Consider the following 25,427-nt stretch of genomic DNA (forward strand, 5'->3'; position numbering starts at 1 on the left):
CTGTGCTGGGGGCACCACGTTCCAGGTTGGCCTTGCATTTCCAGTGACTCCAGCTCACTCTTCTACTCTGCTCTTCAGCCACGAGCAGGATCTCCCCCGTCTTCACCCCGTGCCTTCGCTTCTGACCTCGAGATGCTGCTTCTGCATCCCTAACTCCTGCCCACAGTGGACAGTCCACCCAGAAAATTTCTGAACTAAGCCGACGCCCTCAGTGGTTCTGAAAAGCCAGAGCGTTTGTCCTCGTAAACTTTTTAAGTAAACGTAAAACCTTTCTTTGGCTTTTTTCCTTCTGACTTGTCAGTGCCCTCCTGATGGTGGCACAGATGTCCCTTTCCATTGCTGCTGTTGGGGACTTGGTGGCAGCAGGATGGGCCTCCTGCCGCATTCCCTGGCCCATGTGAAGCTCATTCCGTGGGGAACCTTTGACCTACCTCAGCAGTTGGTCTTGTTCCTTCCCTGTTCCTTGTCTGGCTGCATTCTTATAGATTCTAGGTATCTTCCACCTTTTCTATCTCTTCCTCCCAGCATCCACCTTGATGAGTCAATCAAAAATTGTTTTATCTCCTTTTTCCCCGAGAGTGATATTCTAGCAAAGCCTGACTGTTGGATTTCTTAACTAAATCTTCTACCTACTGATGGCTGTCTAGCTTTCTGAAGCTCAAGAGTAAACTGGGTAACTCATAAAATCATTAAAAGTATTTATTCCTTCTTGACCCCTAGATTTGTGGTATTGTCACTCAGGTTTTCTCATAGCTTGACCGGAGAAGATGGCGCCTCACCAACCTGGGGCCCCATCCTGTCTGTATGTTAGAATCACTAGGGGCTCCTAAAAATACTGTTGCTTTAGGTCTCTTCTCAAGATCCTGATCTAACGGGTCTAGGGTGCAGTCCAGGTATTAGCACACGAATAAGAAGCCTCCAGCGATAATATGCAACCAGAGTTGAGAGCCCTTGCAAATAGAGGAAGGTTCCCATTCCGTTCTTTCCTGGGCCTCTCTTCTGGGTCTCTTGGACCTCTCTTCTGGGTCTCCTGGACCTCTCTTCCAGGTCTGTGAGATCCTCAGGCATGACTGAGACTGACTGATGTGCATATTTCATAACCCTGGCTGAGGAACACGACAAAGAAAACCTTGGCGAATCTAACGTGATATGACCTGCTCCTGGCAAAGGCCCGTACCCTGAAAGCCTGGTCATTTTGAGATTCTTTTGTTTATCCAGCAGATAGGAGTTGTCTGTTAAGGTGATAGGCACTCTGCTGGGTGCTACAGGAACAATTTGACAAGGCCCCATCCTTCTGGGGCTGATAGTTGGTGATTCTGTTCCGGCCCTATAAGAGGATTCCTGTCCTGGGAAGACCTTCCTCCTTGTTGCTTGTGTGGTGGCTGGACTTCCTGCTCCCCTGTGAGGAGCATACTTAGCCTGCCAGATAAGGCCAGGTGTCCTTTGAGGCTTGGAGAAATGAGCAGGACCTTGATTTCTTGACCTACCAACCAAACTAGGTTCTAAGAAGCTCTAGCTTCTAGCTTTGGAGCCCCAAACCCCTGTACCTTCTTTCTTAGGGAGCTTAGCTGGGCCATGAACCTGGAACCTCGAATTCTCATTTGGCTCGCTGGTAAAGGATGAACCAAAGTCTAAAACTAAAGGCTTCCCTGGGTGACCTGCTCCTGACTCCTTTCTTCTGGGCCCACATCTTGCTCTTAACCTTGTCACTCTCACTGAAGGAGTAAGTAAGTTGTTGAAGAACTTCAGCTAAGGAAGATGAGAGCTTGCCACCTTCCCTAAAGCCTGGAGCAGTGAGGCCACAGAGCCCACTCCTGTCTCCCTCTCCCAGGGCCCCTTGGTCTTCTTCGTCATGGGTGCCTTGAGGCAGCCAGAGGTGAAATCTAACCCCACCAGCTGCAGGAAGCAGGGAGACATTCGAGACTGAAGGGAATAGTTGAATGGATACCAAAGTAGGTAAGCTATTGAAAGCCTAGGTGTAAGCGCGAGCTCTTTGTGTAATTAGACTACCATGTCTTTCTCTAGAAGGTGGGGATTCCCTGAATACCCTGGAGCTACAACAGTGTCCCCACCCTCATCTGTGTGCTTGCCTGGAGAGCCCTCTCCAGAGGTCAGAATGTGTGTGATCAGGACCTGAGTCTTCACCATGCTTAGTGTCCGCATCTAGCCAAGGGCGCCCTGCCTCAAAGTAGGTAGCTTGGAGACTCAACATGCGGTTCATTGGTGTTGGCCACTTTCCAGGAGCATTTTGCACATCTCTTCAGAATTGTATGTGACTTAGTTTTTTGGAACTACTCTAGTGCTAGCAAATGTTCAGCTTTTCTTCAGAGCGGATTTGATATATTTTTTTTAAGATTATTTATTTATTTGAGAGAGAGCAGAGCAAGGGAGGACACGGGGAAGTGGGGGCAGGCAGGGGTAAAGGGGGAGGGAGAAGCAGACCCCCCACAAAGCAGGGAGCCCAATGCAGGACTTGATCCCAGGACCCTGGGATCATGATCTGAGCCAAAGGTGGACATTTAACCAACTGAGCCACCCAGGCAGCCCAGACTTGATTTTTTATATAAGAAATCACTCAGAATGTACTTTGTGGCATAAGCTCTGTGTTGAGGTTGTAAATTAGATGGGAAGAGAGTCTCCATGACAAAGTTCGGAAAGGCTTTGAGTAAAAGCAGCATACATTCATTCAGTGAACAGTATTGAGTACATACTCTGGGCGGGCACTGCTGTAGACTTGGGGGGTATAGCAAGATTGGCATTCTGGCTCAACAAGTTAATAATAAATAATAAAGCAGATAAAGAAGTTGCCAAATAAATACAAGTTCTAGAAAGAGGTACCATAAAGAAGACAAAGGAAGCAGGCAAGATGGCGGAGGGGCTGGTTTGGAGCCGGTGAGTGAGGAAGGCCTTACTGGGAAGAGACTCGAGTGACGTGAGGCACACGGCCACGTCCTGGTGTGTCCTGAGCTACACACCAGTGGCATTGATAAATGGAAAGGCCCGAAGGTAGGAGGAGCTTGGCAAGTTTCAGGACTGTCAGAGGAACTGAGGGGAGAGTAGAGTAGAGGAGGGGCAGTTGGTAGGAATTCAAACCGGAGATGTGGGCCCTGATTCTGAGGATGAGGGGAAGTGACTGGGAGTTTGAGTCTTTGCTGGAGTCACTCCTTTGCCTTCCAATGTCATTATTTTGAAGAGCAATACTAATTTATATTGATGGCTTAAGGCCTACATTAATTAGCCAGTGTTTGGGGGGTTGGGAAGAAGCTGGGGACATATCCTTGAATCTTTGTGGAATGTCAGAGCAGGAAGCTTGTGGTAGCGTTGCCTGGATGATGCATTAAGGTACTGCGGGCAGTTCGGGACAGGAGGGATGCTTATTTTTTCATTGTTCCTTAGGAGCATTTGAATCTTTATCGCATGTGTGTATTTTGTATGAAGCCTGTTTATTAATCTACCATCTCTGTGTGTGTAAGATGTGATTTTCACAGAAGCAGTGTAGCTGTTGTGCGGATGAAAACACAAAGTGACTTTAAACCATCTCCTCCTCTGAGATAATTTGATAAATGCTTGGCATTTGGATTTCTATGAAATCCAAGCATTGATAGTTAAGTGCTTTGAAAAGTAAAATGTGCTTCTGTTTTCGTAGATACCACTTCATTTTTCTATTTTAAATTACATCTTTTGCTCCTTTCCCCAGGCGACAGAAACAGACACCAAAATCAGAGTGTGCATGCGGGCCTACCATCTACTTGTGAAAAAACTGGGCTTTAATCCAAATGACATCATCTTTGACCCTAACATCCTCACCATTGGTACCGGGATGGAAGAGCACAACTTGTATGCTGTTAATTTTATCCAGGCAACAAAAATCATTAAAGTAAGTATGGGTATTTTCTCTCTTCTACTCAGGACATCACTCAAATTTATGTCATGGCTCCAGTGAATAGTTTGAGCTAACATATCTGTTTATTGGCTGGGAATGTTGACAGTTTACTCTTAGGTAGTAAATTGGTTTTCTGAAACTTAGGGCCCTTTATTATTTTTCTTTGATGTGATGTTTTACGCTATGAAGTAGAATGTACATACTGGAGAAAATATATAAAAAATACAGGGTATAATAAATAATTAGGAAGCACATAATAGCTTTTACTTAGGTCATGAAACAGACCATGTGCGCCCCTGTGACTCTCCCTTTCAGATTACACCCTCAACTTTTGAATTTTGTGATGCAGCCGTCATCCTGTTTTATGATACCACTTTGTTGCTTTTCTTTATCATTTTATCGCTTATGTACAGTCTGAATTATCCATGGATTTTGTGTTTGCAGATTCACCTACTTGCTAAAGTTTATTTGTGACCCCAAAATCAATTCTCTTGGTGCTTTTGCAATCATTCTGCAGAGAGGTGAACAATTCGAGTGGCCCAACCCACGTGTTCCCAGATGAGGTCCACAAACTCTGCTACTTGTTTCAGCTCTCATTCTGTAAACAAGTGTCCAATGCACAGTCTATGTAGTGCCATGTTTTTCACCGTTTTGACCTTTCTCAGGGTAATTTATTTCTCTGTCTAAATGGCCCCCAAGTATAGTGTTAAAGTGCTTTCTAATGTTCCTGGTTGCAGGAAGGCCGAGACGAGCCTTACGGAGAAAATGCTTGTGTTTAGATAAGCTTTGTTTAGACGTGAGTCGTTGAGAGCCAGTTGGCCACGAGCTCAGTGTTAGTGAATCAATAGTATTCGTTAAACAAGATGTCTTTACACAGAAACACACATAAAACGGGTTTTTGTATTGATGAGTAGATGAAAATTGTGTGACCAGGGGTTCATGGAAGCATAACTCTACTTTTCCCCCGAGGAGCAGTGGTTCTCAATATTCCCGAATTCGTTGTTCACAGTGACTTTATACAACATAACTCCTGCAAATACCAAGAATCGGCTGTATAAACAATGCAGTTTAGTTTGGCCAATTTTTGAGCTTCATATAAATAGAGTCTTAAGATTCTTAGGTCTTTTTGGCTTACCCAAACTTACTTAAAAAATTCATCTATGTTGTTGTAGCTTGGACTTTGTTCATTTTCATGAAGGTATAACATTTCATCGTGTAACTATTCCACAATTAACTGTTCTAGTGTTGATAGACATTTGGTTTGTTTCCCATTTTGGACAGTATGAGCAATGCTGCCATGATCATTCTTGTATGTGTAACTTGAGTGCACATGTGTTTTTCTATAGCGTATACCCCAGAAGTGGGATGGTCGGGTCACAGCAGTAGGTACGGTGAGCTGTCTCCCTAAACACTTGAGCTGGTTTGCACTTTAGCCGATAGGGAGTAAGAGTTCCTGTTGTTCCCACATGCGTGCTGATGCTGGACATCGTCCTAAGGTGTGCTGGGAACCTCAGTTTCATTCTGTCCTGTTAGAATTAGTCAAGTTTATGGTGAATTAGGGAGTTGGTTCATTCAGGCTCCAGAAGCCTTTGAGTGAATGACACTCTCTGTCTCTGTTACCGATTCAGGAACTATTTTATGGCACACTCACTAGGTACCGCGGCCTCATCAGGCCCACTGAGGAGACCTACAGAGATAAGGCAGAATTTTTTATTTTCTCTCAGGGATATTAGAGCCTAGTAGGAGAAACTCTATGAGGCAGTGCTTTCGCGATGCCATAATATGGCAAGTTTTGGTCTCTTTCTGGCTACAAGAAGCTCTGGATTATGTCGAACTTCATGTTTTTTACTTTCCACTCTTACATATAAAGCTTGAGGGCTGTGATTCCTGCTTTTGGCGAAATAGGGAAATCTTTTCACATTTTAAAATATTTGCCAGGAAACCCTACCTGGAGCCCGAGTAAGTGGAGGTCTTTCCAACTTGTCCTTCTCCTTCCGCGGAATGGAAGCCATTCGAGAAGCAATGCATGGGGTTTTCCTTTACCACGCAATCAAGGTACGGTAGAACACCTGTTTGCCCTTTGAAAGCAACTCAGGGCAGGGGTTTTGTCCCCTTTGGCCCACAGACTGGCTCTGGCCTGCTTCCAGTCTCTGTGAATAACGTCCTATTCGTGCTATATATGTTGTCCATGGCAGCTTTTCTGGGACAGTTGCAGAGCTGAGTAGCTGTGACAGAGACTGTGACCTAAAAATATTTTCTACAGAAAATGTTTGCTGACCCCTGATGTCGAGTATCCCTGGAAATCCTCATTTTTTTCTTTTTCTTGCCCTTAGTTTGGTATGGACATGGGGATAGTGAATGCGGGAAGCCTCCCCCTATATGATGATATCCACAAGGAGCTTCTCCAGCTCTGTGAAGATCTCATCTGGAATAAAGACCCTGAAGCCACTGAGAAGCTCCTGCGCTATGCTCAGGTAGAGAGAAAAGTGTTCTGACGAGGGCTTTTCCTGCCTTCGAACTTGTCACCCACTTACAGTTATTTGACCTCTGTTGTAGACCAGGAGCAGGCATCTAATGATGTCTTTGGGTCACTGAAGATTTCTACAGAGAGTCCCAGAGAAGCCATTTTAGTTAAGGGTCTAGGTTTCTTTAAATCTGTTTTAAATTGTAAAACTAATTTTGTCCCATACTGAAGTAACACATAGTTATTCTAGAAAATTTATAAAGTATAGACAAGCAAAAGAAGGAAATAAAAATCCCTCAGAACCCTGTCACCCAAAGTTAACCACTGTTGAGATGTTATGACCTTCCAGTCATGGTTTTGGTTTTATTTTCGAAATGAATATGTCCTCACCGCTGTGTCCACACACACACATATATACACGCACACTCACACACATGCACACACACACACAGTTTTACAAAAACAGACCTCTATTCTAGATGCTTTTTGGTAACCTATTTGTTTAGCAGTATATTGGGAACATCTTTCCATTTTACGAGATATTTTTCCACCTCATAATTTAAATTCGCTCTTTTGGCTTTTCTTGTGTGACTGTGTTATTACTTGGTACTCATTGCAATGTGTTTACATTTGTTTATATCAGGATCTGGTCCATCTGTGGCAAGGTTCCGCAGTTTGAGGCTTGGGGTCTATACACATTTGATCTAAAGACATGAGAATATGATAATCAATCCAAAAATCGGTTTCTTGTTTCTCTCTCATTGTGTGCCAGGCAGTCGTAGGTACATTAAGCATCTATCATAGGTGCTGCTTCCTGGAATCCTGTTTAAGGAGAGATGACATCTTTACCTCAAAAAAAACTTTTTAGTTTATTTCAGAAAGCAATGGCAAGGAAGACATTTTTCTCACAAAGTACGTGGGGAAAGTGGTAGAACGCTTTCATGGATGCTGTCCCCTTTGTTAATGTTTTCCGTGTTAAAATCTGAATATAACTCTGGCAGCAGTGTTTACTTTTCCTCTTCCATTGCAGAGTGAGTACTAGAGTGTTCTGGAAGAAGGCTAGGATGGTTTAGGATTAACTGCATCCTTGATTTGTCAGCTTTATGGGTGGCAAGATTTAAATTTCTGAAATTGCTGTAGGCTCAGCAAAGCTGATGGAGATCAGACTGTGCCGGTGAGCACAGGACCCTCCTCCCAGTTCCTTAAAAACTTTGCTGATTTCTCTTGTGGACCCAGGACAGAATGTCTCAGGTCTTGATTATTGCAAATATAATCATGTTCTGCTTCTCAGCTCATTGCATAAGAAACAGTCTCTAGATTTTCCCCCCCATCTTTCCAGGGCTGTTTCTGCTCATCTAGACAAAGTACTTAGCCCCTGAGTGTGGAACACTACCCTGTTTTCTTCTTTGCCTGTCTTCCACCCAGTGGAATAATAACTGAGACAGTGTTCTGTTGAAGGCCAAAAGGGCATCATGGGTTCTATAAACATGAAGTTACACCAAAGAGTTCTTAACCCACTCAAGGATGCACTATTTCAATTTTTCCTCCACTCTGTCATGTAGGAAAGATCGGGCTCCTTCACTGAAATACTATTCTCATTTAAGGTGTTATTGACTTTGTATTTTATGTCAGTCATTCTTTTGGGTCTGTTTACTGTTAGCATTTGTTTACAAGTTTTTCTTTCTGCATGTTGTGCTGAGCTGTCAAGAGGTTTTGCCTCTGGGGCACAGCCAAACTGAGGGAAATCTTAATAGCAATTGTAAGATTTTAATAATCCATCATATAAGAAATTTCCTGCCTCTTAATGTAACCACAAGGACTTATTACAAGCCATTGACCCCTCTGTCAGGTAGGCTAACTGTCTATATTCAAGGTGACTTCTGTTACCATTAAGGGAATTAATAACCAAAACAGGTATACTTAATAAGTCCCAGGAGTTGCCAGCTCTGTAGCATTTCTCAGGATATACTGAGTGCAAATGGAGCATAAAAAGCAGTGAAATTAAGAGGCAAATAAGGGGCAAGGATTTTTTTTTTTTCTTTGTAAGAGAATGATTATCTCTTTTTGTTATTAAATGATGAAGTCTGTACCCAAGTTCCTGTGTGATACGTTATTGAAAAGGTGGAGAGGCGCCTGGGTGGCTCAGTTGGTTAAGCATCTGCCTTCGGCTCAGCTCATAATCTTAGGTCCTGGGATCGAGCCCCACGTCGGGCTCCCTGCTCAGCGGAGAGTCTGCTTCTCCCTCTCCCTCTGCCCCTCTGCTTGCTTGTTCTCTCTCTTTCTCTCTCTCTCTCAAATAAAATCTTAAAAGGTGGAAAGAGTCTTTTTTCTGATCTTGCTAAGCTCTCTAATCCCACTTTGGGGGAGTTAATGGGTTTATTGAAAAATAATTACTTAAATTTGGCACAGGCTGACCTGTGGTAAGTAAATTATTTTTGGTAATGAAAAGTTCCAGGTATCATGGTACCGTATGATTTCCGTGGAGTTTCTTTCTTTCCTTTTTTTCCCATGGAGTTTCTTTACTAAGCAGTACCCTAATAGAGGTCATGACCCCTTTGGCCTGGAAGGATCTCTGCTCTGAATACAGTGGCTCCTGAATGACCTTGGGTTGTGAGAATATTTTTGATGCTTTTCTGGGAAAAAAGTTATTGGATCCTTGGTCTGGCGTTCATCTTCCTCATTGCCACTGGAGGTCATGTTCTTCTTTGTCTTCCTCTCGAGCAGTTTACTCCCCTTGATGCCTGTCCAGCTTTTTTGTTTGTCAGAAACAAAGCACAGATCCCATGGGGAGCCTCTGACTCGGGATCTACTCTAGAGTAGTAGCAACAGAGACACGGATAGCCAGATGGACATGACCGTTGGTCGGTTTGCTGGGTAACCTCGTGTTTGATGAGCATCCACAGCGTGGCTGGTGTGTGGTCCCACCTGTGCGGATTTTGCACTTAGATTGTGGAGAGGGTTCTCTCGAATAACTAGTTGGAAAGCAAGGTGGGCTCAGCATGCCATGTTGTGCTCCTGAAATAGCAGCTTTCAAATGTGCCCTTTGTTTTAAGTTTTGATTTTCTGAAGCACAGTCATCAGGTGGGGTAGTTTTCATTCATTGCAGCCTCCGACACTTGGGTGAAATCTTCGTTGGCCTTCCCCGGATCCTCAGTAGCCGCTGTTCATCGTCACATAGGTCCTGACCGCTCCCCGCCCCATGGCGCTGCGCTCCGTGGGATCTTTCTGTGAACACGCCAGGTCCTTTCTCCAAGAGTGTTAGGAACCGTGTCCTGTTTTCACTCCTCAGACTCTGTCCCACCCGCAGGAATTGCCTGATGCCATGGCTAACAGAGCAAATGGTGCATCACACGTATCAAGTGAGAGGATTGTGAGCTTCAGAAGGACTTCCTTTTCTCTTCTCTTTTTGGTTTTCTTTTGGCAGTGCCACACAACTCTGGTTTGGGTTTTTCTCCTTTATGGCTGAATAGTATTACCTTGTATGTGTCTATGCCACATTTTGTGTGTCTGTTCATCCATCCATGCACATTTAGGTCACTTCTGTGCCTGGCTACTGGCAATAATGCTGCCAGTCATTCTTTTGGAGTCACCATCTTTAGTTTTTCTGGTAGGGGAGGAAGCCCTTGTGCCATCAGTCTTGCCGTTAGCACCCCAGCCCTGCGGTTCTGGGGGCTCTCCCTGGGTCCTTCCTTCCCTCTCTTCTAACATGTTGTCCGTTATGTAATGTCTTTATGCTTGTCTTCTTTCCTTCCTGTCACCACCGCTGTGGTCCAGGCCTTGATCACGGACTTTTAAAATCTCTTCCCCCTTCTGAGGTGCTTTTAAAAATACTGCTTTGCTATTCTGCAGCTTCAGAATTTTTTTTTTAAAGATTTTATTTATTTATTTGACAGAGGGAGAGACAGCGAGAGAGGGAACACAAGCAGGGGGAGTGGGAGAGGGAGAAGCAGGCTTCCCACCGAGCAGGGAGCCCAATGCGGGGCTCAATCCCAGGACCCTGGGATCATGACCTGAGCTAAAGGCAGACGCCCAACGACTGAGCCACCCAGGCACCCCAGCAGCTTCAGAATTTTGAATTTGGTCCTGCTCTCACCGCCTCCCCCCGCCCCAACTGCCTGGAAGGTTAAATCCAAACTCGATAGCATGGATTTCTGGTGCTCTGTGACTTGTCCTCTACTATCCTGCATAAACGTGGCTCCAGAAAATCTGGTTTTGTTCAGCATTAAATCACTCAGCTAATATTTACTGAGCTCTTGTTCTGTGCTGTGCACTTCACTGAGCATAGAGGATCTAACCAGTAAGAGAGATGGGCCCCTCCAGGGCCTACGGTTGAGTGAGGTGTACGAAAATGTGAGAGGCAGTTGTAACCCAGTCGGGTTGGTGCTGGGATAGGGCAAGTGCAGGAAGCTGTGAGAACGCACAGGAGGGCCCCTGATCCCAAAGGTAGAGGTGGTCCGGGCAGGCTTCCCAGGAGGCGCGGGTCAGGACTGACATGAAAGCTAAATGGGACTTAGCCAGGCTGGGCTCTGGCGTTGGAGTGCAGGGCTGGTGGTCCCTGCCAGGGCGGGGAATTTGCGTCTAGCCGGGGACCGGCATGAGGGTAGGTGCTGAATAAATGTGTGTCACGCGAATGAATGTGGAGGCCCAGAGGTGAAAGAGATGACAGAGAGTGTGAGGAACTGAAATGTTTGGGGTAGCTGAGCTTGCTGCGCAAGGCAGAAGATGAAGCAATCGGAGAAAGCCAGGTGGGGGCATTGCATGGCACAGAGAGCAGCCTTGAAAAGGAGTGCTTGGCATGGAAGCTACTCTATCCTGGGAGGAATGGGACACTTATGATGACTTTTGTCATGTGGGGTGGTTTGATGAGATTTGCAGTTTGGGAAGGCCCCTCTGGTTACAGTGCAGAAGATATACTGTAGACTGGGGGAATTCTGGGCTGCAGAGACCAGCTAGTGGCTTGGACCATGAAAATGTGGAAACGGGGCAGGAAGAAGTTTAGAGGAGGTGTAGTCATTAGGACTCGGTGAGTGACCGAACGAGAGGAATGAATATTAAAGAATGTTCTGTAGATTTTTGGTTGGGGCGAGTGATGCCACCAGTTGATGTGGAGAAAACAGATAATAAGGTCATGCAGTTCACCTGATGGGCCACGATCGTGGCACTTTTTGTCCCTTTGCTGAATCCATCCATTTCTTCGAGGTCTCTCTCCACCCTGGTTTGTGATGATGACTCATTGCTCAAAGTTCCCGGTCTAGTTTGTATCACACAGTTGTCTGTATTATCTGCTCATTCAGACCCCGGCACGTGCTTTCTCTGGTGGCTTGCCCTCTCTGCCTCCCCTAGGATGTGGCCAAGGCCTGGAGGGCGTAGGCCATGTCCTGTGGCTCTTGGCATGCCCACCTCCTGGATGCTGACTCCACCCATCAGCTCTCTGCACATATTTGTGGGTAATGATGCTCCTTGTGGAGGGCTCTGGAGGCCCCTCACATGTGGGGAAGAGCTTCTCTTTCTGCCCTGGAAATCCTTCGTTTGAAATTGTTACCTTGTAGGAAAGGAAGAATGGGGCCTCACTGTGTCCTTCTGCTATAGGATCAAATCCTGAAAGACCTCTCCTTATCTCTTCTTCCTGCAAACATTTATTGAGACCTTAATTCATGCTGGATACTCAGCTAAGCGCTGGTAGTATATGAGAAGAATGAAGCACAGTTTTTTGCTCCTACGTAGTTCAAGGAGGGCCTGTTATCCTCATCTGTCTGTCCTAATTTCAACTCAGACTCATGGCAAAGGAGGGAAGAAAGTCATCCAGACTGATGAGTGGAGGAATGGCCCCATCGAAGAACGCCTGGAGTACGCCCTCGTGAAGGTGAGTTGTAGGAGCCTGGAGTGAGCATGAAATGGACGGCTGGAGGGGAGAGTCCCTAGACCAGCCCCAAGGGAGTGTGCCCCCCCCCCCAACCACCTCCAGGACCGTTGGTTCAGTCTGGAGATATTTTTGGTTGTCACAATAGGGGCTGGGAGGTGTTCCTGGCATCCAGTGGCCAGGGATGCTGTGGACATCCCATAGTGCACAGGATAGGCTCTACATGACAGTCGTTCAGCCCAGAATGTCCGTGGTGCCAAGGTTGAGAAACACTCTCCTAGACCAAATTGCTGTCTTTTGATCAACAGGCAAGTCTGGGCTCTTCTGCTGATAATTGGAATTTTTTTTTAAGATTTTATTTATTTATTTGTCAGAGTGAGAGAGAGTGAGCCCAATGAGGGGGAGCGGCAGAGGGAGAGGGAGAAGCAGACTCCCTGCTGAACAGGGAGGCTGATGCAGGACTCGATCCCAGGACCCTGGGATCATGACCTGAGCCAAAGGCAGACACTTAGCCGACTAAGCCACATAGGCATCCTGATAATTGGAATTTTAGACAACATAATCTCTTGGCTTCATTGTCCTCATTGTGGTCTGGAGAATTTCAGGTTTTTTTTTTGGCTCTCAAATTTAACTTTTAACTTCTTGAAGCTTTTGAGATTCGCATATTTGAAGTTGTACAATCAGTCAGCTACATCCAAGGGACCTCAAACTGTGGACACGGAGGATTAGGGCTTGATCAGTGACGGCTAGAGAAGCCTGCGGAAGCCTCATGGATTTGAACTTCACCTCAGGGTCCTGCCCATTGTCATTCCTCCGCCAGCCCCAGAGCTTCATAGGGACAAAACATGCTGATTTCACAGGAGATCTTTAGTAATGGATACTCTGCTGAACCACTAGGATGCAAAGTGTATTTTATGATGAATTTGAACTTACTAGTATTTCTTCTCTCACTAGGAACTCACTTTTACTGAGTACTTACATTGTGTCAGTCCAGTCGGCTAAGCACTTTACATAGGTATTTCATTTAATCCTCAAAATAACCACCTGAGGCAGGTACTATACGACAATTTTATTTAGGAAACTGAGGCTTGGTAAATTGCTAAGATTAGTGATAGGAGTCAGGATTTGAACCCATGCAATCTGATTCCAAAACCTGAACTCTTAAGCATTTCCATGATTCATTCTTTATTGGGTATTTGGACTTAAGCCAATTTTTAATGTGATTTTTTTCCCTAATTTTTTTTTTTTTTAATAGGGTATTGAAAAATATATTATTGAGGACACTGAGGAAGCCAGGTTAAACCAGGAAAAATATCCCCGGCCTCTGAATATAATCGAAGGGCCTCTGATGAACGGCATGAAAGTTGTTGGTGACCTTTTTGGAGCTGGAAAAATGTTTCTACCTCAGGTTGGCAAAAGATGGGGAAAGCGGACGGGGTGTAGTTTTTACAACTGGAAGAAAAAGACTTTGTCTTTTAATAAATAGTAAGTTCGGGTATATTTCTCAGGTTTGGGTTTTGATAAGAGCTTAGGGACATTTGAGATCGGGTCATTCTTTCTCTGAATGTGTTCAAGAGTAGTGTCTGGAAGGTCCATCTTTAGGGTGAGGTGCAGGTTAGAGGTCAATGGAAACTGTTAGCATTCTGATCTCCATGTTTGGATCTGTGTCCCATCTCTTACTCCCAACACCCATCTGCTCTTCCCCCAAGTTACAATAAAACCCAAGATGAATGTAAAGTTCATAGCATTCGTGTTTGATTTGCCAGCAAGTATTCATCTTTAAGGATGTGTATTTTGAACAAATCATTCCCATTTAAAATAGTGATATACATTACATTGTAACTTTCAAGAAAGCCAGAACTCTCATTTTGATTTATAGAAGCTGTTGACCATATCAGTGAACAAACTGTGTTGAGCCATCACGGTTAGGGCTGTGAGGCATTACACAAAACTTAAAGGCCCTGTTTTTGTTTCTGTTTTTTTTTATTACTCATTCTGTATTCAATTCATTGCCCATTTCCTTTATAACATTTACCCCCCTTTTTAAACAGCTTTATTGTTTTATAATTAACATACAACGAAGTGCACATATTTAGAGGATGCAGTTTGATGAGTTTTAACACATGCACTAGTGAAACTCTCGCTAACTTGAGCTAAGGAACGTTTCGTTGTCCTGTCCTCTTAATCTCCTCCAACCTGTGACAGTTCCTCGGTCTTGGTTCTTCATGTTGCTGACTTATTTTTCACTTTGCATTTTTGAGTAAACATTAGACATTTTGCAATGTAGTTTGAAAAATGTCTTGTATCCCTCCCCCAACTTCTTCCACTCATGTTAGCGTTTTTACTTGACCCTCGCGCAGTTAGCAGAACCCAGAAATTAACATCAATGTAATGCTGTTAAAGAAGGACCTCATTCAGATTTCACCATTTTCCACTACTGTTTTCTTTTTATTCCAAGATCCCACACTGCTTTTTTATCCTACCTTCCTCAGTACAGTACAGTTATTATGTAGACTGTTCCTCAGTTTGAGTTTGTCTGATGTTTGCTCATTCTTCAGCAAGAATAAGAGCGTTGCTGTGCCCCTCACAGTGGATCTTATCAGGATTTCCAGAATGTTGCTGGGTCTCATTAATGGTTATATGAACTCTGCTCATTTGGTTAATGGTGTCTGCTAGGTTTTCTGCGCTGTGAATTTACTTGTAGGGAGAAACTTGGAGACTGAGCAAATATCCTGTTTCCCATCATACTTCCAGCCATGAATTTTAGGATACATTGATGAATTTTGTAAAAGGTCCTGTTCTTGCTTAAGCATGAGCCTTAATTATAAGTGAATTGTAATGCTGGGGATCGAGAAGAGAAGGCTGAGAAAGGGCTCATGCTGGAAAAGGATGCCTAGAACCTGGAGAAGTGATAGACAGCCTTCTAGGCTGAGGAAAAAATACCGTGCAGAAGTTTGGAAGACAGAAATCACAGCATGTGGGTCCTAGCCTTGTTTTCCTTCTGCTATGCCTTGTTCATCATCTTTCCCCACAAGGAACTTGTTCCTTATCCTGTCTGCTGTCAAAAGTGGACTCCAGTGGTCAAAGCTTGCATTCTTGATTTAGGCTGAAATTCACAAGTGGCCATCAGCAACCATTCAGGATCAGGTAAAGACGCCTGACTCCATGTGTTTTTCCTAGGTTATAAAGTCAGCTCGAGTCATGAAGAAGGCTGTTGGCCACCTTATTCCCTTCATGGAAAAAGAAAGAGAAGAAAATAAAATGCATGCTGGCATAGAAGAAGAAGAGGCAAGTCATTTTGTCCAGGCCGCTGAGCCCTGTGAGCAATTGGCCTCAAAGACTCACTGGGGTGGGGTAGGGACCATGGGGCTTGGCTGTGCTTCTCATTGAAGATAAAATGGAGCAACGATCTCTTTAACCCAGTCTCAGAATACCCTGGGCTTTTCCTTTGAGTGTGGCTTTGTGAATTTTTAATATGAACGTAGTTTTTCAGATAGAGCCCATGATTTCAAATCAAAACCAGTTCGTTCATTCATCTGCTGACCATTTAACAGAGCTCCTACTATGTGCCCAGCACGGTGCTCCACACTGTAGCTACAGAACTTGGTCCCTGCCCTTGAGGCAACTGAGTGATGTTTGGCTTTGGAAAACCTCTTCACTGATCGTCTCTGTACCCTGGTAACGTTCCAGCACTGCTTCTGGATCCAATTTAACTCCTGTTGGCTGCACCACCAGAGTAAATCATTAAGCTTTGACCTTGTTTAGCGCCCTGTGACGCTCAGCCAGCTTTGGCCTGTGGGATTCTGAATTCTTATATTGATGTGAGTTTGTCAATGGCTCCGGCAGATGTAGAATCCCACTTGCCTTGCATGCCCTTTTCTTTTCTCTTTTTAAAAAATGATTTATTCATTCATTTAGTTACATATTTGGGAGAAGGGGTGCCCACAGTGCATAGCACGATGGTATTAAAGAAACAAAATATAATGAAATGCCCCTGCAGTGGGCTGTTGAGATGGTGATTCGGGTTCCGATGGGCCGTATGCACTCTCCAGCTTCTCCCTCTGGTCCCTCCTCCTCCCTTACTGCTCACAATAAATATTCATCAGACAGCATTTTTGGAGTTAAGGATATGTTCTTCAGCTATGGGACTGTTTTGTAGTTGCCCTTAACCTGTTCTTTGAGGTGATGGAACCCCTGGTTGAAGCTTCTTGGGCTGACCAACGAGGCAGGCCTCCTTCAGACAGCTCGGGCTTACAGCTTTCTACTGGCAGAGCACGTGATGTGGGTTCTAGGTCTGCTTTTGAGGTTGCCTTGGTTTTGTGAAAGTGCTTTCTGTGGCAACACCTGTCTGGCTCTAGGGAATTAGGTGATCTGCTCTAAGTGAGCACAGCAATGCTCAGCTGCATGGCTTACTCCCCAGGATCCTTACCAGGGCACCATTGTGTTGGCTACCGTGAAGGGCGACGTGCACGACATAGGCAAGAACATAGTTGGCGTGGTCCTTGGCTGCAATAATTTCAGGTAAGTTAAGACTCACCTCTTTCAACCCCTTTCTTATTTAAAAATAAAAGCGTTAACAGGATGATTCTTTATTGGTCAGGAGGAGGAGGGTATGGCCATGGATATTGTAGATGATTTTTCATTTCTGTTTCCTGACTCTGTTTTGTACATTCTCTACATTGAATACACCTTTTCAAATGAAGTAAGTTAGTAATTAATCTGTGATCTGTGTGGTAAGGACAAAAAGAACAGTAAAAGCTATTCCAGCAGGGTCAGAACAACCAAGAGGCTTCTTGAGAATTGACCTTGGGCCTAGGCTCTAATAACTAGGACACTGGGCTCCTGCCCATAGCCAGTGGCATGGGGCATATTCTGTTTTTCTTCTCAATAAATTGCCATGTTTTAGAACTGAGATCTTATAAGACTTTGGCTAAATGGGGTGTTGTAAGAAGGCTTTGACTGTACAATTTTCTCTTTCCCCTGCTTAGAACAGGACCATGCATCCCTCTTGGAAACAATGAAGCTAGATTTTGAAATGTTGTATAGAAGTAAAATCTCTGGCTGACATATCTCATTAGAGTGAATATTCAGCCCTCAGTTATTTCCATGTGAGAGCTGATGACCATAAGTGTACATTTTGCCCAGATTTGAACATATTCTTTATGATCAGAAGCCTAATATAACTAATGCCTTCTCTGGTCCATGTCCAACCACCAGTCCCTTTGAGTCATGGACTTCTTTCCAATGTGCTGTTTTCTCTGTGAAGTAGGGAGCCCCTCACAGGTGTCTCCTGCTGTCCCGTGACAATTCTCCGTTGATCCCCTCCCTCTCTCATCTTGGTTAACCATCTCTGCCTTCCAGGCAATTCAGTGCAACCAGGAAGCACTCAGGGAGGCTCCAGATGGAGGAGCCGCGTCAGGATGGCACCTTTCTGCCTCTGTCTTCACTGGTGTTTCTGTTTGCTGCCTACTCACTGTCAGAACACTTAGCACTTCCTTCTTGTCCTTGGAAATGAATATTGTTCTTGGGATGCATTCATTATTTTTTAAATGATAAATATATTGGAGATACTGCGGAGGTGGTTGTAATGAGATTTCCCCAGTAGAATAAGTATTTGGATAAGGTGTTTGCTTCCTGAAATCTATAAGACATCTCTGCTCTTGTCTCACCTTTTCAAGTCCCATGTTGTTGGCTTCTGTTGGCATTCATTGTAATTAGTTAAAATTGAATTCAGCTCGTAAATGTTTATAGATCATCTCCTATACACCACACATTGTACTAGTGACACCAGAAATGGTTTAGTTGGCGTTTCTCAAGAATTCAAGGAATTTATTGTTTACTAAATAGCCGGGTTACATAGTCAACCGTGATCATGGAACAGAAACTGTTGAAAAAAGCAGTTTGTAGGTAAACTTCCTAAAGCAATTCTTGAGATATAATTGTCAAGTGTTTATAATTTTTTATTTTGAAAAATGGATAAGTAGCCAAGAGAGTCGCACTAGGAATGTTTTTTCCTCCAGTAGAGACATTGTAAGAGGCCAGGGAGAACTGTGGCATTTCTCCAGGGTGCTCCTAGTGTGGAATGTCAGCATTTGTGAAAGCCTGCTTATTAAACCCAAAGCTTTCCTCCAGCACATCTAGTCCTTTGTCTTGTGCATTGAAAGTCTGCTTATCTTTGCTCATAAGTCTAACTGGAGAAATATCTCCTCCAGTGAAACTGTAATTATTCCTTTTATAAAAATATAAGTGAATGTGCAAACATTTTCTATCCCGTCAGACACCCTTTTGGGTCTTGTGTCTCTTAACACGTGGCCACCTGGTCAGTTTAATTTTATGGCGTCAGCTAGTAGACAAGTGCCCCGAAAATCTACCTTATGTAGTTAAACATGTACTTTTGCTGAGCATCAGGTTTCTAGGCTAGATTTGGGGTGAACCACCCAGCTAGTGAGTAAGTCTAACAAACCATCTGGTACCAAATCCTAATACAACTTTCTAGTTCCTGGCTGTTTGTCATTGATGCAGAAAATCTAATAAAAGGGAAAGAACTTCCTTCTTTGTGAAGGAAAAGGAAGTAAAGGGGACTAAAGACGATAGTCCTGTCTAGACAGAGAACATTTTTATGGGGATGACGCATTAGATTCTATGTTATAATAGAATGTATAAATTTGCGAATTTGAATAGACCTCAGGGATGTATCCACTGAGAGTCTACTAATACCTAACATTAGTTTACCACTTCACAAATTAGTGCTTTCATAGCACTGATTTTTTTCTGTCTCCTTTTCCTGATGTTTTACTTTTCCTTTCTTTTCTTTCATCCTTCCTTTCTTTTTATGGTTTTAATCCTGCTCTGCCTGCTTCAATTACTGTCTTTCTCACTTTCTCACAAGGAAACTGAGGCTTCGAGAGGTTAAGCAGTTTCTTCATGGTCACACAGCCAGCAAGAGGCAGGCCATATGCCCAGGGCTTCTGGTTCCAAAAGTCAGGACCCTGTGCTCTGTCAGTTTATCTTCCAGTATTGATTCTAGTTATAAAGTTAAGCAACTTTAACTGTACTGTTTAATGTTGATATTCTAGTTAAATTCCTCTTATGTAATTTGATTTTTGATCAGATAGTACATGAAAATGGATTTTAGATACACTCCTTACTAATTATTACATAGAAAATGTGGATTTTTCCCACTTAACAGGTAATGCACACTGTTTAATTATGTAAGAAAAAGCAGGATATGTCAAAAGAAAATTTAAAATTAGATATCCTGTATCTAGTACTTTAAAAATATGGATCTGGAGAAATGTAATAACAGAGGCCTGTTTATATTTTAACCAGTGCTTGCTAATCTACCTGTGGAGTATAAGTAAAAATTAAGCAGCAAAGAGTTATGAATGAACAGAATAATGGTAGAGTGTTCAACTATACTAAGTCAAGGGCACACTAATCCACCCTGTCCTGACCACACATGCTCACTTGATGATTATTCATAGACTTTCAACCTGATGTGTGTATATGAGTATGTGTGTGTATGGGTGTGTGTGTTACATGGTAAGTTTTTGTAAGTTTAAGGTGTACAGCGTACTGATTTGATACAGTTCCATATTGCAATATGATTACCACCGTAGTGTTAGCTAACACCACCATCCCTTCGCATAATTATCATTTCTTTTTTGTGGTGAGAACATTTTCTCCACGCCTTGGCCAACACTTGTTACCACTTGTCTTTTTGAAAACAGCCATTTTAACAGGTTTGAGGTGATATCTCATTATGGGTTTGATTGGCATTTCCCTGATGCTTAGTGATGCTGAGCATCTTCTCATATACATATTGGTCTTTTATAGGTCTTCTTTGGAAAAATAGCTATTCAGTTTGTCTGCCCAACTTATTATATTTGAAAGGGAGACTTTCCAGAATTTATTTTTTTTTAAAGGAGAAATTGAAACAGACTCTTAGCTCCGCTTAACCTCAGATTGGAAACGGGCCACGGGGACTGCAAAGTAGTAGGGTACTGCCATCTGGTGGTAGCACCTGTGAATTGCAAGATCAGAAAGGAAATTCTGTCTTTGTTCAGTTCACTTCTGGAGACTGCAGCAGATAGGAGGCACCCTGAATGAATGCAGATGCATGGCTCTGAGTTTCCTTTTTAATTCTTCCAGAGAGTACAAGGGACTTTATCTATTACAGTACTTTTTAAATTGTATGTATTCTTAGGTAGTATTGGATGCCTTTGCTAAAGCAGCGAGTGCAGCTTACATTTTTTTCTGAATTAGAAGCCCAAATTATTGCTTGCGTTTACAGCTGTTATAAGCACTTTAGAAAGATGATTTTAAAATCACCATTTTCCCATAACGTTAATTTTTTTTTTTTAAGATTTTATTCATTTATTTGACAGAGAGATACACAGCAAGAGAGGGAACACAAACAGGGGGATTGGGAGAGGGAGAAGCAGGCCTCCCGCTGAGCAGGGAGCCTGATGCGGGGCTCAATCCCAGGACCCTGGAATCATGACCCGAGCCGAAGGCAGACGCTTAACGACTGAGCCACCCAGGCGCCCCCATAACATTAATTTTTATTTTTAATCTCTCACGTGGCATAATACAAGACTGTGTATAAGAAGAGGCCTGTGGACATGGGGCATAGAGCTGCAGGTGGAGAAGGGAAACCAAGGGAAAACATGGGGGAATGGAGAATGGAGGTGTGGGGGAAACAGGACATGGCGGTGAAGATGAGGACAACGGCAAGGGGGCGGTGGGAAGTAGGGCGGGAGCTGCGGAAGGCAGGGCTGGGTTTGTAACCCACCCCTCCCCTCCAGGCTTCAGGTCCTTCCTTCAGCTGAAGTTCCCAGGGCTACCTGGTTCCTCATTCTGGACCTTTAGTGCTCGTCTCTTCCTGGCCTGCCCTCTTTTTTCCTTCATCTAGCTGATACCTACTTTTTCTTTGAAAATTCAGCTGAGGTATTGCCCTCCTGGGATGCTTCAAGTTCCATTTGGATAACTAAAGAAATGTCAAATTTAGGGGGTGCCTGGGTGGCTCAGTCGACTGGGTGTCCAACTCTTGACTTCGGCTCAAGTCATAGTCTCAGGGTCATGAGATTGAGCCCCACATTGGCTCTGCACTGGGCGGGGAGCCTGCTTAAAATTCTCTCCCTCTGCCACCCCCCCATCCTTAATTGCTCTCTCTCTTAAAAAAGGAAGAAAGAAATCTCAAACTTAGTATTTTGAAAATTGAACTAGTTGTGGCCCTTAAGATGCCCCCTCCTCCCCCCTGACCTCTCTGCCTCCAATTTCCTCTCCCCCATTCTGTTCAGTCACAAGGTCTCCTTACTGTCCTCAAACCAAGCAAGCATGCAAAGATGTTCCTGAAAGACACATTGCTTAAAACAAGAAAAAGACACGAGAGCAAGTTGATTCTTACTATCATACTGGCGATTTTTAGTTGAATTTTAAAAATACATATACAATGTTGAATACAGTCAGCTTTGAAATGTATGCCTTTTTGTCTTGATTTAAAGACAATTTACTAATTAATTGAATTTAAATTTAAAAAATAAAGGCAATATACTATTTTGCTTAGTTTTATATGCAACAGTCTATATTTAGTTATAGTTTAGCAAAAAATCCAATTACCAGACTTCTCAATATGCTAAAAAAAAAAAAAAAAAGGTGGTGTCCTCTGACTCTTGTTATACCCTGTGGCACCACAGAATTAAAATCTGCAGCATTTCCTCTACCAGGTTAGTGCTAACACCCTGAGTATAGTTATTATTGATTTGAAATTGTCTTGGTTTTTTACTGAGGAGTCTGTATGTGCTAGTTTATTTTTTAAAAAATTTTTAAGTGATATGGGAGCAAGCTGAAAAGTCAGTATAACACGTATATAGCAAGAAGCAAACTCCTTCCTGCCCGGCATCCACTGTTACCAGATGATACTGTGTCAAGTAGTAGTTCGTAGCATTGATTTTTTTTTTTTTATCTAAAATTATTTTGCGCCTGGGTGACTCAGTTGTTAAGCGTCTGCCTTCGGCTCAGGTCATGATCTCAGGGTCCTGGGATCGAGCCCCGCATTGGGCTCCCTGCTCCGCGGGAAGCCTGCTTCTCCCTCTCCCACTCCCCCTGCTTGTGTTCCTGCTCTCGCTGTCTCTCTCTCTCTCTGTCAAATAAATTAAATCTTTAAAAAAGAAAAAAAAATATTTTGCCTATTTTAATGACATTGTAAAAGAAGTGAAAGTGCATGCTGTGAAATGCATACTCATGATAAACTTAAATTGTAAAAATGACTGATGGTGGGTCCTTTCTCCATCTTGACAACGGGGGGAATGGGAAATTGTTACTGAATGATCCAAGTTTATATTTGGGATGATGACAGGGCATTGAAAATAGTGGTGATGGTTGCACAACATCAGGACTGACTGAAATTTGTGCCTCTGGGTAAACTTATTGGGTAACAGGGCAAACGATATTTTACATATTTTACCAGAGCTTAAAAAAAATAATAATGCCACATGACAAAAATGATTGAATCGTATTTTTGGAATGGGTGAATTTTATGCTGTGTGAATTCTGTATCAATAAAGCTGCTTTAAAAATCTTAGCATAGCACCTGGCATATGTGCTAAGTACTTCATAAGTGGTCATTGTAGTTGTGATGATTGTCGGTGCTTAGTGAGCATGTCCCTGTGACTCCAGTTGACATTAGAGGAGTGTTTGGTGGCTGAGTAAAAATGTTCATCTCGGCTTTGTCTCTGATGGGTTCTCATTAATTTTCTCACATCTCCTTTCTGTCCGCCAGAGTTATTGATTTAGGAGTCATGACTCCCTGTGACAAGATCCTGAAAGCTGCTCTTGACCATAAAGCAGGTACGGTTCACCTGTGCTTCTGGGCTTTCCACTGGATGTCCTCACCAGCAGGGTGTGTCTGTCGGTAACCGGTGACGCCCCAGCCCGCGTGGGACCAGTGGCACACTCAGGCAATTAGGGGCCAGTTCATGCGTGGGGGGCTTTCACTGTCGTTTATAGTGGGGTTTGGATTGGTGAATAGGGACCGGTGAAACTCCTCCCAGCTGGGAAGATGGGGAATGGGAACAGGATTATTATAGGGTCGTATCAGATTTTTCTCTGTGTATCATCGTTTTTATGTTTCTTGAGACACTGTGACACATTTAAGTCTGGGAAATCCTAAACAGTGTATTTTATTTGCATGGCTTCCCCAAACTGTGGCAAGCACATTATTGCAACTTGAAGCTACAAATCATATTTACTACCAAAAGCGAACAAATAAATTGAAACTCCCCAGAAAAGATGTCTTAGAATTAGAAGTTGGGAATTCATTTAAGGTCTTCTGGTCTTTATTACAAAGGTTTTAAAATGAGTCTTGCATACTTTTCTGTGTTTTCTCTCATCCTCCTCCTCACTGTCCTTTTTTCCTTTCTGAAATAATAGATATAATTGGCCTATCAGGACTCATCACTCCTTCCCTGGATGAAATGATTTTTGTTGCCAAAGAAATGGAGAGATTGGCTATAAAGATTCCACTGTTGATTGGAGGAGCAACCACATCCAGGTAAGTCATGCTAATGAACTTTTTGCTTTCCTTTAAATTCATCTAAATGCCAGTGTTTAAAAACAGTGATAAAACCTGTGGGGTTTTGGGGAGGGGGGTTTGTTTGTTGGTTTGGTTTTTTATGCTTAGTGCGTTGGCTCCTGTATAAGCCCATGAGCCTTCAGCCTTCCCTTGGACAAGAGCCAGCGTGCTTTTGGAGCATGGTCTAGGAAACTCCTTTGTGATCTCCCCACCCTTTGCCTTTTTTTGGATTCCTTTGGCTTGTCATTGTCTTTTCCTTAATCCCCTCACCTCCCATTCAGTTCCTGAGATTTCTGATAAACACTCCTCTTGAAATCAAACCAAGTGGAGAAAGGTGTATCTTTTGGCACAAAGACGTTGCTTTAACTTTAGCCCATTCTCTGTCTGGAAGCAGGTGTCTGATTGAGTAATTACAGGTTCCCTTGAAGAAACTCCAGCTTTGTAATAGTTGAGGCAGGAGGCCAAGCTAGCAAGAATAAACCAAAGGATCACCTTGGGAAGTTGTTTTTGAAAGGGGGAACCTTTTGAGAAACTTTCAGTTAAGCAATTTAAGGCAGAGAAAGTTATAAGTTGGTCCCATGACATTATTCAGTTTGTCAGATTTTTCCTGGGGTTGTGATCATAATGATATTTGGTGAGAAATATGTTAATTTATGGGTACTGTTAGACTTTTTCTGACATGTTCCTTATGCCCCGTGTTATTTACTTTGGCAGGGAATAATGCCCAGGTGGAACATTGAACTTGATGATCCTACTAGCACACAGTTTTTTTTCTAATACAAGAATACAATAGAGTCCAAAGATACTCCAAAGTTCCTTTCACACTAGAAACAACTGTATATTAAGCCAGTCGTATTAACCAAGTTTTCCAGAGAAACAGAATCAATAGGATGTATATGTATATATTTACTTTATGTATGTTATATATATTACTCTATATTATATTCTTAATATATACTATATATTATGTATACAGAGAGGTTAATTTTAAGGAGTTGGACCATGCCATTTTTGGGTCTGGTAAGACTGAAATCTGCAGGGAAGGTCAGCAGGCTGGAGACCAGGCAGGAGCTGATGTTGCAGTCTTGGTTCCAAAGGCTGTCTGGAGGTGGGATTCCTTCTTCCTTTGGGCACCTCAGTCTCTTCTCTTAAGGTCTTCAACTGATTTGACAAGGCCCACCCACACTAGGAAGAGTAATCTGCTTCACCCAGAGTCTACTGATTTAAATATTAAATCACATCTAAAAAAATACCTTCACAGAAACATCTAGACTGGTGTATGACCAAAACCTAGATCCCATGGTGTGGCCAAATGGACACATAAAATGAACCATCATACCATTTATAATCTGAGAGCATCATTTTCACAAGTAGTAACAGTGTTCTGTGTCATTTATTCACTAACTGCTTTTCATACTTGAAGGACTCCGTAATGTGGCCATTGTTGCTCACCTTAGAAAACTGGGTTTGTTTTTCCACCCAGGACTTACCCATTAGGATATGGGGCAGATTATTCTCTAGGGATATGACCATCCATCAAGAACTGGGGTTTCAGTGAGCAGGGTCTTGGGTAACTGATTTTTTTTTTTTTAAAGATTTTATTTATTTATTTGAGACAGAGAGAACGAGAGAGAGAGAGAGAGCA

At 43.2% G+C, this 25,427-nt stretch overlaps 1 protein-coding gene across 2 annotated transcripts in view; it reads left to right on the forward strand.

Annotated features, from left to right (window-relative positions):
* Positions 1-25,427, forward strand: part of MTR (5-methyltetrahydrofolate-homocysteine methyltransferase) — a 100,706-nt gene that overhangs the window by 49,444 nt on the left and 25,835 nt on the right. For both annotated transcript variants that reach the window (XM_035008527.1, XM_035008526.1), the window contains 9 exons: positions 3,698-3,877; positions 5,822-5,938; positions 6,217-6,357; positions 12,121-12,210; positions 13,463-13,615; positions 15,388-15,495; positions 16,628-16,728; positions 22,991-23,058; positions 23,641-23,761. In XM_035008527.1, coding sequence (XP_034864418.1) covers positions 3,698-3,877; positions 5,822-5,938; positions 6,217-6,357; positions 12,121-12,210; positions 13,463-13,615; positions 15,388-15,495; positions 16,628-16,728; positions 22,991-23,058; positions 23,641-23,761 — 1,079 coding nt within the window. The remainder of the gene's footprint in view (positions 1-3,697; positions 3,878-5,821; positions 5,939-6,216; positions 6,358-12,120; positions 12,211-13,462; positions 13,616-15,387; positions 15,496-16,627; positions 16,729-22,990; positions 23,059-23,640; positions 23,762-25,427) is intronic.

Source organism: Mirounga leonina, unplaced genomic scaffold, assembly GCF_011800145.1.
Source record: "Mirounga leonina isolate KUSES-001 unplaced genomic scaffold, KU_Mleo_1.0 Mir_152, whole genome shotgun sequence".
In the NCBI taxonomy this organism is placed as follows: domain Eukaryota; kingdom Metazoa; phylum Chordata; class Mammalia; order Carnivora; family Phocidae; genus Mirounga; species Mirounga leonina.